Source organism: Sturnus vulgaris, chromosome 25, assembly GCF_052056855.1.
Source record: "Sturnus vulgaris isolate bStuVul1 chromosome 25, bStuVul1.hap1, whole genome shotgun sequence".
Classification (NCBI taxonomy): Eukaryota; Metazoa; Chordata; class Aves; order Passeriformes; family Sturnidae; genus Sturnus; species Sturnus vulgaris.
The window spans coordinates 2,761,299-2,774,471 of NC_142267.1; the positions used below are offsets into that span (position 1 = coordinate 2,761,299).

The window sequence follows — 13,173 nt, forward strand, 5'->3', positions numbered from 1 at the left end:
TGATGAAACTCTGAATTACTTTGTCACACTATCTCAGTGTGTAAACTGGAAGGTTATCTTGCAAAGAGCAGTTGAGAGGATGATTAATGTATAGGAGAATTTTTAAAACACACTGTAGTACCTAAGAAATTTTCTCTGAGTGATTTAACTCCAGTCCTGCAGGAACAAATGCATTGTCTTATCTCTGCCCTTTTCCTCTCGTGGCCTCCTCTGAAGCTTCATGCTTGTAATTCATAAATGTCCAGAGTTTCAGTCATTGTCCATGAAAGGAATGAATAAAAAAGCCACCTCTCTGACAGTTATCTTCTTAGATAAGTGGGGTGTGTTTCCATTTCATTGGTCAATTGATCTTCCAGATGGTGAGGGGAAAATGAACACTCAGCACAGGACTCAAATCAACTCAGCTAATTACTGACATGGGCAAATCCTGCCTGGGGAGCTTCTTTCCCTTGCCACACTTTCTCATACAACATGGACAGGGAAAACATCTTTACTCCATTCCAGGAAAACCTGGTGTTCCAGAGCTTTATGTTTTGCACCCAGTATCATCAATGTTCAAATCCAGAGTTAGAGGTTTTTGTCTTCTTCTTTTACTTTTATTTATTAGGTTTTAAATTAACCCCCAGAAAAGGCATTGATCTGATGTGCTGGTGGTTTCATTTTCCCCCAGGCAAAGATTCTGTGTTGCCAAATTGATTGTCACTTTATTGCACTCTGATGACAAGGGCTGTGTTTTCATGCCATGTACAGTACCTAATAGAAAGGATTTGCTGGACCACTCAGGACAGGAATGTTAAATAATATCAGGATAATAGAGAATACATCAAGAGTTAATAGCAGGAGTATTAGTTGTGTTAAAATTAAGTAAAACATTGTATTATGTAAAAAAAGTTACAGCTCAACATTAGTGGCCCTGGTTTCATAAATGACATTTACAGATATATATTTCCCTTTGTACCCTTTTCTTTTTCAGCTGAGAATGCAAAGCAACCTTGAAGTTAGCAGATTTCCTGAGAACATTATGTCCAGATTCTCTGTTTCCCTGTTACTAACAGATTTTTCTGTCTGCTGCATAAAGATGAGCCATTTTCTTGTTTTATTTTAAAGGGAAAAACCCTTTGATAATGCAAACTAATCCTCTAATCCTACAAGAGAAGAAATCCCATTGGTTTGTGACAAAGCTCGTTCTATTTGGATGCTCTGTGGTGCCTAACAACAGATCTGACCTACAAAGCAGAACTCTGTCATCAGGCAGCTGCCAATAGCACAGAAACTTTTCACAGAGCACTTCCCTTCTGATCTGACCTGACACTGATTGGCAGGAGTGAGAATCCCACTGCAGAACTGGAAATCCTGACTCCCACTATGGATAATCTGCCCAGTTGTTGGACTGGAGACAGAGGAGGGAGCTCAGAGAAGCTGTGATTAACTATTAAACACTGCATTTTTGCTGCTTTTACAGATGACAAATGTGACTAAAGAACATTGCCTGGAAATCATCAGCAAGTTTGAGCCATGCCCAGAGAACAAGAAGGAGGGAGCCCTGGGAATTGATGGTAAGCTGGCTGGTGCAGCTTTTGTGGGGAAAAGGGAAGTGTCTCAATGCTCAGGAGAGTATTGCTGCTGCTTGCAGAATATATAGCTGGAGAATTTAGTCATGGTGTATAGAGCATGTTTCCAGTCTTTTTGATTTTTTTTTTTTTTTAATATCTACCATTTACTGAGGAACCTAAAGGGAAATCAGATCTCTTTGGAGGGGTTTTGAAAGGTGCATATCACAATGAAGCATCAGTCATTGAAAGTCAGCTGGAACTGAAGGTGTCTCTATTTGTGCTTTTGGAAAATACAGTTGAATTTAGTTGCATCATTCCTGCAGGTATTTTTGGAAATCATTTAAGTCTTAATATAAGAAGAGTGATGTGATCCAGAGTAAATGTCTGAGTGGGATGACAGATGAAGTTGGTCCTGCCTTCCTGACCTTTGCTGCTGAAACCTTCTCTCTAAATATATCAGTGCTGTACCACCAGGCTGGTAGCTGTTATTTTGGGGGCTGACTGTAAGTCCTTTCCCCTAAATAGTAAATCTTCAGCCAGATCTTATCTTGTTGACTCCAAGAAGGGAGTACATTCCTCAGGAATTATGTTCTGTGCAAAAGTTCTTGGACCTTTAGAAAATCAGTCTTGTCCATTTCTGTGGGTGTGTTGTCATCCTGAAAAGTGGCAGAACAGAAGTTGTTTTGTTTCCTGCAGGAAGAAGTGGGTAGTTTCTGGTACAGTGTGTAAGGTGGTTGCTTAGGATGGGTCAAGGTCTGTTCTACTTCCAGACTAAATTTTCAATTTATTTTAAAGCTTATGCTAATGCCAGTGAGAGAGCAGATGATACTATTTTCATTTTCTGGTTTATAGAGACAGTTGCAGTCACATAAATAATGGATAAGCAAGTTCATTATCTTGCCTTCCTCATACCTGCAAAAGTAAGAGTAGGCCTTTCAAACTGTTCTAAGTCTCCATAGAGAAAAACAATAAGGAAAAAGAATCTATACAATTGCTTTACCTCAGAATAGATGATAAAACATTAGAGACTTTATAGGTTAGGATAAGAGAGAGTCCAGCATGCTGACATTCTGCTGGTGTCTGCTACAGAGCTCCTGATCAGGGGGAAGCAGAAGGTGAGGTCCTTTGGAGACAATTGGAAAATGCTTTGTGACCTTAACCCCTCCAGTAACTGGCTGGAGGTGGAGCAGAACAGAACTGACCTAATCTAGAGCTTAATTAATGCAGGAGATTCCTGCTAACATCCAACCAGAGGTGACTGAGGAGCTGACAGGGGCACATTGCTGGGCTGGTGCTGACAAAGGAGGAAGAGCTGCTTAAAAATCATAAATCTGTGTCTGCATGGACATCATGTATGAGCACGTGTGTGCACACACACAGGAGTTATTCCTCTCTTGTCTTTGTGTGGAGTTGAGACTTTAGATGTCTCCTGTCTCCCAGAAAACAAGTCCAGTGTTGCCCTGGGGGCTGAAATGCACCAGCCATGGAAGCTGAAGCTGCCTGTGTATTCCTCAAATTGGTACAGCCCAGCCAGGAGCATCCTGCCCACACTTGGCTGCACTTCAATAGTAGTGAAATCACAGTACAGTGTTCTTTGTCCTTTCCTACTCATTCATGTGCCTGTACTGCCTCGTGTCCTCAGCTGTGCTGGCTTTTGTCATGGAGCACCTTGGACTGGCCTGTGACAATGGGCTCATTCACATCTTGCAAAGAAACCCTTTACCTTTGCTGACCAAAGTGACACCAGAGCACGTGGGACACACTGCTGACAGGACCCTTCCTTCATTCCTGCTTCTTCCTTGTAGCACTGATAAATCCAATTAGTGTGAACTCATTACTACCATCATGACATCACATTTTAACAAGAGCTTAAAGCAAACAATGGTGGTGTTGCAGCAGCTGCCCTCCCAGTGCTGGGTGGAATTAATCTTGCAGCAGCTGATTGGTTTGCTGGAAGAACTGATTACCTGCCACGAGTGGTTGGCTGTGTGTTTGCTGACACACTCTGTGCTCTATCCATTTTCCACAGTGGCTGCTCTGCCTTGGTTCATCTTTTGTTTTCAGCCTGGCTCTATCACTGATTTGCTCATTGATCATGGTATGTGCTCCAAGAGACTTCAATATTCAGCTGGGCTGAGTTGAATTCCCTGGCACTGTGTCCCAGTGTATTGTTCCAAAGGTTTTGGCTGCTATTTGTGTTTATCAGCTCTTTTCCTTTAATAAAACTTACAGCACAAAATGTATAGCCTACAAGGACCATCATAAAGGTGGAATTTTATCTTGTCACAGTCAAAGTGTGTTAAGATCTTTGGAAGTTTGGCTTTTTGGATTTTTACACGAGCACTGATTCATTTATGGAATGAATGAAATGTCAGGAGAATTAGAAATCTTGAAGCAGAAACCTATTGACCAAAGGCATCATCACTGTCAGCAAAGCCAAGATCTGAATGGGAATCTGAGTCTTTCCTTGGTGGTGAAAGAAAAACCTTTGGGAGAGATTTGAAGTGGAAGTTACAGTGTTTCAGAGAGTGTCTGTGACGTGCACAAATTTCTGCTGGAGGTCTGAGAGCAGCAATTGCACACAAAGATAAAATCATAACTTGCTAAAACTTTGCTTCTGAGGAAGAGTAGTGATTGCAATACACACAGGGCCCAGGTGATGATGTCTGCAGGATTTACAAACATCTCACTGCTCCTGAAAAAAAAATTCTTCTGGTAGCCTCACTGAAAGCCCCACAGAAAACTGGTATTTCAGTGTCAATTCTGGAGTGAAATTTAGTCTCTGAAGTGACATTAGTGCAGTACTGCAGAGCTCCCCACTCCACAGGCAGGTTTGTGTGTCATATCCAAATTACAGAGTGTAGCCTGTACAAACCAATGTGTGCTGTCATTATTCTGGTATTTTTGGGAAAATACTGAGAGGAGAGGAGAGGAGAGGAGAGGAGAGGAGAGGAGAGGAGAGGAGAGGAGAGGAGAGGAGAGGAGAGGAGAGGAGAGGAGAGGAGAGGAGAGGAGAGGAGAGGAGAGGAGAGGAGAGGAGAGGAGAGGAGAGGAGAGGAGAGGAGAGGAGAGGAGAGGAGAGGAGAGGAGAGGAGAGGAGAGGAGAGGAGAGGAGAGGAGAGGAGAGGAGAGGAGAGAGGATCTCCTGTTGGGCCATCAAAACCTGTCTCTATGCAGCTCAATACTGCAGATCTTACAAGATTTCACTGAGGAGCAGCTCCAGGATATGACTGCAGATCTCTGGAGGCTTTTATATGCCATGTGACCCAATGTCCTAGCAGAATCTTTTGACACAAGTTATAAGCCTAAGAGGTTTGGATTAAGTAGACATATTTTTCTCAGGAAAGGCAGAGCAGGAAAATGTACAAAGCAATGAGAAAAGCACTTGGTCATGGTGACAATTTGGGTGTAGTGGTGTTATTTGTTTATCTTAAATGTGCTGGTGAATATAGGGATGCATTTTAGGCTGGTTTTAGGAGGATTACAGCAACAAAAAGGATGGAACTGTGTCATTTACAGTGTTGTTTGTTGACAGGTTTCACCAATTACATGCGGAGTCCATCGGGGGACATATTCAACCCAGAACATTACCAAGTGAACCAGGACATGAGCTACCCTCTGAGTCACTATTTCATTACCTCTTCACACAACACCTACCTCATGGGAGATCAGCTGATGTCCCAGTCCAGGGTGGACATGTATGCATGGGTGCTGCAGTCTGGCTGTCGCTGTGTGGAAGGTAAAGAGCAAAAAGGAGCTGCCAGTGGGCTCTGTAGTCTTGTTTCTCCTCTCTGAAGAAAGATTTCTGACTTCTGCAGGAGACATGGTAATTGGGGAGAGGAAAAAGCCTGGGAAAATGGTGTCTTCCTTTCATAAAATACAACAAAATATTGTTGTGATAGAATGGACAAATTTTCTTGAGCGTGGAAATAAGACAGACCTTTGAGGCGTGGTGTTGCTGGTAGTGAGGAAATGAAATTGTAGAACTCCTGTTGCAGAGAGGATGCTGATGTTGGGCAGAATGCACTGGTGCTTGTCCTGCCTAGCCAAGTGTGTGACAACCAGACTGGCAAATATGGCAGAGTTCCTGCCACACTTAAGAGGAAAGTGGATATTTCTGCTCAGGGAAGTATTCTGTGAAATGGTGACAGTCTCTGCAGTGACCAGGAAGCCTTTTTATGCAATCCCTTTTGATCCCTGCAGCCTTTCTGAGACATTGCCTGTTTCATAATCATCTTTAATGTTCTGACCAGCAAAGTGTTTTCACAGTTTTTCAGAAGGCAAATATGGTTTGCTCAGGTTGGATTGTGGATGTGCCATTGGCTTCAGAGGAGTAAAACATTTCATGGAAATATGATAATAGACAAGTATAAAGTCAGGCAAAATGGAGGATGACCAGGTCTTGGCCTGGCCTATGGTGTGAGCAGCTTGGCTGAGTCTCTGCTTTCCTTTTCAGCTTCAGCAGGAGCACAACGACAGCAATGCTCTGCTCTGTCATCCCTCTCCCTGTCATAAACTCCTCTGCACTTGTTCAAAGAGTTTCTTTGCTTGGGGCTTTCTCAAACAGTGGGAACAGTCACCTGGTCCCAGCACAAGTCAAGGCCAGGAAGTTCCTTCCCAGGAAGGATGTTCAGCACAGTTTGGGTGGGAAGGAACCTGTGCCCTGCTCTGGGACACGGCTGCCTGGGCTGCTGAAGGGAATTTCAGGGTGTTATGGTCTCCCCCAGATGTTGGCCCAGGTGTTCTGCTCATTGTTCCTGTCATTGTTTCTGTCCTGCAGTTGACTGCTGGGATGGGCCGGATGGGGAACCAATTGTCCACCATGGATACACCTTGACTTCCAAAATCCTCTTCAAAGATGTGATTGAAACTATCAACAAATATGCCTTTATCAAGAATGAGTATGTATCCAGCCTGCCAACCTTTGAGTCTCAGGGCTATGAATGAGAGTGTTCCCTGACATCCTTGTACAGGGAGTGAAAATCTGACCTGTTCCAGAATTCCAGACAGAATTTGGAGTTGTTTTCTGGGGGGAAATCCTTCAGATCCTTCAGAAAGAAACACCAAGGTGAAGCTGAGTAGGGACATTCTGCACAGAGGTGTGGAGCTGGCTTTTTTGAGCTTGCACAACACCTGAGGAACAAAAGGTTTTGCCAGTGAATGTTTTTAGTGAAGGGCTGACAGTTGAACCACTTTGTCTCTCTGGATGTGCACTCTGCCAAGGCTACACCTGTGTGCTCCAGGGATAAGAAACGAGGCAGAGAATAAAGAATCCAAAGAGACAGTAGCCTGATTGTGGACAAAGCAGAGTGTTCATCAGAAAGAGCTTCTTTTCCCTAGAGGTACATTGCTCAGAAAATCAATATTATTCATGGGAAGTTTCATATACCTTGGCAGGTACTGTTCTCCTCCTCCACAAACAGTCAAAATGTGTGTGCCAACCTTTGTTTTATTTAAATAGAAATTACTTTATGGCTGTAAAAATTTTCCAGTAGCTCCCCCAAAGCAGCACATCTGCCTTTACAAATAGAGCTGAACTTGTACTAAATTTTCAGACCAGGTAAACTTCTTGTGAGCCTGAGATTTTTTGCGGTTTGCCTGAAGTCATGGTAAACAAATCAAAGGCAATGCTTCTGAAACTGTTCAGTTTTTTTAAACCTTTGCAAAAATGGCAACTGGGACCACATCATCAACTGATGTTGGTCCTGGTGTGGCTGAAAGCCTTATTTCTCCTGATGAGGAGATAATGAAGGCCAGATGTCAGGATAGAAATAATTGATTTTTGATTAATGACTCCCTGATAGTTCAGTCCTGCAAAACTCCTTTATAGACTGGCTGTTGTGCTGATCTTAAAAAAGCAACATCTCTAAAGAGAAATCCATCTTCAGTGTGGTTTTACATGGCACTGACCACACTGGAGTAGATGTTCCACAAGTCTTCTTGTTCCTTGGCCTGGATAATCAATAATAGATGAGAACAGTAAAACCAAAACTAGAAACAACATTTGCTGTCTTTGCAGAAGAGGCTTTGTCCTCAGGTTTATCTGTGTGACACTGCTCTGTTAGTGGGAGAAGTCTTCAGGCTATAAAAGCCAAATTTGCAGGTGATACCTCCCTGTGTCTGCAGGTACCCTGTGATCCTGTCCATTGAGAACCACTGCAGCATCGTGCAGCAGAAGAAGATGGCTCAGTACCTTACAGAAATCCTGGGGGACAAACTGGATCTGTCTTCTGTGCACAACGATGACTCCACAAAGCTCCCTTCACCAGCCAGTCTTAAAGGGAAGATCCTGGTTAAGGTAAACTCCTGCTTCACGTGTCCTTTCCCTCCTCCTGTTCGTGGTGGTGATGATTTCTGCCTGGTTATCACTGCACCCTAACTTAAATCATTCCACAAAAAGCAGACCTTAGGAAACTGCTACTTAAGGTTCAGAACAAACGTCTTCTCAGGCTGTAAGAACCTGGAAAAAACATGCTTTGAATAATTTGGTTTTTTTTTTTTAGAATATGTCATAGCAAGACCTGCAGCTCCCCTGCCTCTGTAATAAATTTATCTTCTAGGGCAAGAAACTTCCAGCCAACATCAGCGATGATGCAGAGGAAGGAGAAGTTTCTGATGAGGACAGTGCTGATGAGATTGATGATGACTGTAAATTAATGAATGGAGATGTAAGTCAAGTGCTCATTTGAATGTAAAGGTCTGTCAAGGCTTCCCATCCCAGTGGGAGGAAACCTTGTAGGAGTTCTCTGGACTGTGGCTGTGGTCTGATCTTTGGGATTCATCACAAGTGGTTCAGGTTTTAAACCTCCATGGGGGCAGATTGACATCTAGGGGTTATGTTTCAAGTTTAGATTAGAATTTTAAGGAGTAATATCTCATGATTCTTCAGTGCATCACTGGGTGCTTCCCCTAAAATGCAAAAAAAGAAAAGAAAATATTCGACTTACATCAAATTGAGGTCATTTTTCCAGAGCATCCTTTGCTTTGCTGAATGATGGGCTTGGTTGATTTTTACTGTAAAGAAAATCTCTGCTGGCTTCAATCTGAAAATCCATTATTTCTTCACTCTTTTTTAAAGTTCTATTTTTTTGTCACTTTAATCTTCTGGCAAGTTCCACTGCACCTTGCAGAAACAATACAAAACACAGCAAAACCATTTAATGACACAAACCAGATTGCCTTGGAGAGAGTTTGCATTCTCAGTCCTCTCTCCCTCAGGCTATTTCCTCATTTTGTATTATGGATCTGATCCTTTTCATCTAAAAGAGAAACTTCTTGGTGAATAGGCTAGCAAAGGAGAAAAATAATTTGTTTGCTTTTTGGAAGTTATTACATATTAGCATATCACTTATTGATATTTTATAGCACCATCTCTCTTATTAACAGTTCACTTTGCTGAGGTTTACTGATGCTTTAAATCTTAGATTTTCTACACCTGGTTTGCTTTCCAAAATTATTTTTTGAAGAGTTCAGAAAATCAGAACTTGTTTCATGATAAATGTAACTGGGAATTCTTGAGGCCTACTGAGAGAGCACAATCTGTCACCCCTTAAAAGACCTGAGTGAAAAAGAAAACTCTTGATTTTTATTTTTAGGTTTATTTCCCCACTTCCCCACATGGGCCATGGTGCACACAGAGCAGGGAACAGGAGTTCTCTTGCATTTTCTTTGGCCTTTGATCTGCTGAAAAGAGGATTCTAAAGCATCTTCCATCCATTCCTCCCAATAGATCTTGCACCCATTGCAGCTGCAGGGTCAGCCTGGACATGGCATGGGACTCATGTGATGCTTTTTCCATCACTGCCCTTGTTTAATGATTTAATGTTTTGTTTGCAGGCATCTGCTAACAGGAAAAGAGTGGAGAATATAGCGAAGAAAAAGCTTGACTCACTGATAAAAGAATCCAAAATCCGTGACTGTGAAGATCCAAACAATTTTACAGTTTCCACTCTGCCATCCTCAGGAAAGGCTGGGCTGAAGTCTGATAGTAAGAAGGTGAATTTATGTTGAATTGTACTTGTGTTTCATTAGTTTACTAAATATATCTTATATTATTGACTTTTGCTTCATAGCTGAATTCATGCAGTTAATGATGGTGCCAGGTGAACATCACTGTCAGATTCACAAACTATTTATCTTGCTCACACAGCAATTGGAGCATGAAATGTACTCTGAAATGACTTTTTAACAGGAAGAATTTGATTTTCCATTATAAAAACTGCTTATGAAAGTTGGGCTCTTTTTGTTCCTCAGTTCGCTATGTTCTATGCATTTTCAATATATTTTAATTTTATATTAATTCTAATTTGTAAAAATGTACTCAGCCCACAGACTACACTTCATGAAGTTGAGGCATTTTCATTATAGACTTTGTAATAAGCCACAAAAAGTTTGGGAAGATCGTTCCACACAGATGAAAAACAGTGGAGATCTGCTAATAATAAACAAGTGTCATAACCAGGGATTAAAACGAAAGTAGGGATGAGAAGTAAAAATCAGCTTCCCAAAACATTCTGTAGGGTGAGTTTTGGATGTTCTTTAAAGCCAAAGCTTTACACAAGGTATCAGAGAGTTCTTGTGAGAGCCACCACAAGGCCAAGGCTTGACAAACCCTTTGGCAGAGGTGTTACCCAGAACAGTCAGAGCTAAAACCCCTCCAGTTTGTGCTGATATGCAGAGACTGTCCGAGCACTCTGTCTGAGCTCCTGTGTTCTTCTCCCTTTGGTTGCTTCAGAGTAAACTTGAGGATGATGCAGAATCCGGGGAAGATTTCAGTGCCAGCAAAAGGCACAGCCGGTCACTCATGGGCAGCTTTTCCAAACGCAAGGTGAGCCCCTGGCAAGGTGAGCTCTGCACCACACCTTGGATTCCTGGAGGGTTTTTTAGTTTTGCACGCAGTGGAGAGGAATTTCATAACTGCAACATCTGCAGCACCTCGCTCTGAGCTGTTCACTGAACAGACAGGCTGGGGAGCTGCTTATCTTTGTGCATAACAACACAGATTCAATTTGCATGAAGGCCTGAGAGAGTCCAAGATCTAACTGAGAACCACAAAAATTAATTTACACCTTTTATCTGAGGATCTGTGCTTCCTTTATAACAAGGCTCAGACCTTGGGCTGAGTTTTCCCTATGTGCAAATTTTGCTGCAGAGCCGAGTGTTACGAAAGCTGTCATTTTCCATTTTCTCTAAGTAACATACTCATTGGCATAACAAAGCAGAATTGTAGCCAGATGCTCAAACTTTGATTACACTGTTATGATATTATGGTTTTATTTCCCTCTGGCACAGAAAAAAGGAAGCAAATTGAAAAAGGCATCAAGTCTGGAAGAGGGTGAAGACGATTCAGATTCTCAAGGGAATTTAGCCAGGAGCTCTGTACATTACAGCAGGTTTGTTAACAAGTGATTGGACAACTTTGTTGCTAAAATATGCCTGCATAAATGCACCCACTAAATAGCTTTGCTTCTGGTCTAAATGTCGGTTTGTTGGTGGCTGCAGGCATGTGACAGGAATGTGGGGAGATGCAATGTCTGCCACAAAATCACCACAATGATCTCTTGGTGCTGTTCAGGCTAATTAGCAAAGCACAGTGGACTTTTTATGCATTTTGAGCTCTTACTGTCTCATATATTTCTTTACCCTGATTTATTTTTAAATATGAAGGATAACATTTACCCCTTAATTGGTGGGAAGTTAATTTGTTTTGTCTTTCTAGGGTAAACCGACAGAAGAAGACAATGAAGCTGTCCAGGGCCCTGTCTGACCTGGTAAAATACACGAAGTCTGTTGGCATCCATGATGTTGAAACTGAAAGTAAGTTGAACTAAAAGTTTGGTGAAAATAATTTTGTGATACACAGAGAAATGGAAAGGTTTACGTTCTTATATATGTATTTTTTCGTTAAAAAAAGACTTCTTAATGAAGATTCAGGTCATCATCATATTCAGCTTCACTTTCCCAGCATAACTGCACAACAAGCACAGTATCTGCTGTAATTTAAGGAAAACAGAGTTCCCTCTGAGTGGCATGGACTGAAATGATGCTTGATAGTTAAAAGGAACTAATGCTATGTACTTTTGAAAGCTTTATCTCGATAATAAATAATGAATAAGGAGATTACCTCTAATCTCCTCTGCAGTCTCTTCCAGCTGGCAGGTTTCGTCTTTCAGTGAAACCAAAGCCCACCAGATCCTGCAGCAGAAGCCAGCACAGTACCTGCGCTTCAACCAGCACCAGCTGTCCCGCATCTACCCCTCCTCCTACCGGGTGGACTCCAGCAACTACAACCCCCAGCCTTTCTGGAATGCTGGCTGCCAACTCGGTGAGCAGAAAGGAAACTTTTTTATTTTTTTTGTTCTGTTTTGGGAGGGATGTTTTAATAGGAGCGCTGGAATCACCCCTTAGGATGCTCTGAGTTCTCTGCTGGTCCAGCTTTGCTGACCATTGAGTCCTCCTTGTTACTGTCCCTGGATTGATTACCCTGAACATGTGTCTGCTAAATGGAAATAAATGAACTTCTCAAATGCAAGAGGGCTTTGGAGTTCAGCTCTTTTGGAGAGCTTCTCTCCCTGAAGCTGTAATATATGTCATATAAGAGAATTATTTTCCATAAGATATCTGATTGTTTTCATCTAAGAAGTCAAATTTGAACCTGATTTATTTTTTTTAATAGTTGCACTAAACTACCAGTCAGAGGGGAGAATGCTGCAACTGAACAGGGCCAAATTTAGTGCCAATGGGAACTGTGGCTATGTCCTCAAACCAAACTGCATGTGTCAAGGTAAGGAAAACCAGCAGAACCAGTGGATCACTGATTGAGTTGTTACAGTTTATTTGAAGATGCATTTCTGATGCCAGAAGGCATCTGTAATTAAAGTCATGCTGCACTTCTTTCACATGGCAGGACTCTTCATTCTTACAGGTGTCTTTAATCCAAATTCTGAAGACCCACTGCCTGGTCAGTTGAAGAAACAGCTGGTTCTAAGAATTATCAGTGGTCAACAACTTCCCAAACCACGTGATTCCATGCTGGGGGACAGAGGAGAGGTATGGGACAGCTGTGATGGTTATTTTGTGATGCACAAGGTTTATTTCCACACTGGCTGGGCTAAGGATGAGGATTTCACATCCTGCAGTCTGTGTCAGGAGATACAGACATGAATAAATTAGGTCCTGAACATCCCACATCTTCAGGTGGTTTTCTTCACTATTTAGCATCACAGCAGTGGTTTGATGGTTTTCCTCCAATTGCCAACACAGTACTTCCAGGAGAAGCAAAAAAAAGGGAGAGAGATCTTATTAATTTAATAATTCACTCCATATGGCTCAGGACCAATAATTACCCAGCCATTCATGTACAGTGCCCATATTGTAAAAGTAATTTTCTTGGGTTTCATCTTTGTCACTCTTTCTTTTTAATATTTGTTGCTTTTTGTTTTTCAGATCATAGATCCATTTGTTGAAGTAGAAGTTATAGGCTTACCTGTTGATTGCTTCAAAGAACAAACCAGAGTAGTTGATGATAATGGTAAGATTATCTGGGATTTAGGGTTTTTAGGGCTGAAACATCCTCTTTGAGGCAAGGTTTTTTTCATAAGAATAGGAGTAGATAAGATTT

The 13,173-nt window shown here is 41.9% G+C and overlaps 1 protein-coding gene across 1 annotated transcript in view; it reads left to right on the forward strand.

Annotated features, from left to right (window-relative positions):
* The window catches only part of PLCH2 (phospholipase C eta 2), a 64,863-nt gene that overhangs the window by 38,445 nt on the left and 13,245 nt on the right, over positions 1 to 13,173 (forward strand). Inside the window, exons 6-18 of the mRNA XM_088178734.1 lie at positions 1,463 to 1,556; positions 5,089 to 5,292; positions 6,334 to 6,454; positions 7,680 to 7,851; positions 8,114 to 8,221; positions 9,390 to 9,548; positions 10,288 to 10,380; positions 10,845 to 10,945; positions 11,272 to 11,369; positions 11,695 to 11,877; positions 12,229 to 12,336; positions 12,478 to 12,602; positions 12,999 to 13,083. Coding sequence (XP_088034860.1) covers positions 1,463 to 1,556; positions 5,089 to 5,292; positions 6,334 to 6,454; positions 7,680 to 7,851; positions 8,114 to 8,221; positions 9,390 to 9,548; positions 10,288 to 10,380; positions 10,845 to 10,945; positions 11,272 to 11,369; positions 11,695 to 11,877; positions 12,229 to 12,336; positions 12,478 to 12,602; positions 12,999 to 13,083 — 1,651 coding nt within the window. The remainder of the gene's footprint in view (positions 1 to 1,462; positions 1,557 to 5,088; positions 5,293 to 6,333; positions 6,455 to 7,679; positions 7,852 to 8,113; positions 8,222 to 9,389; positions 9,549 to 10,287; positions 10,381 to 10,844; positions 10,946 to 11,271; positions 11,370 to 11,694; positions 11,878 to 12,228; positions 12,337 to 12,477; positions 12,603 to 12,998; positions 13,084 to 13,173) is intronic.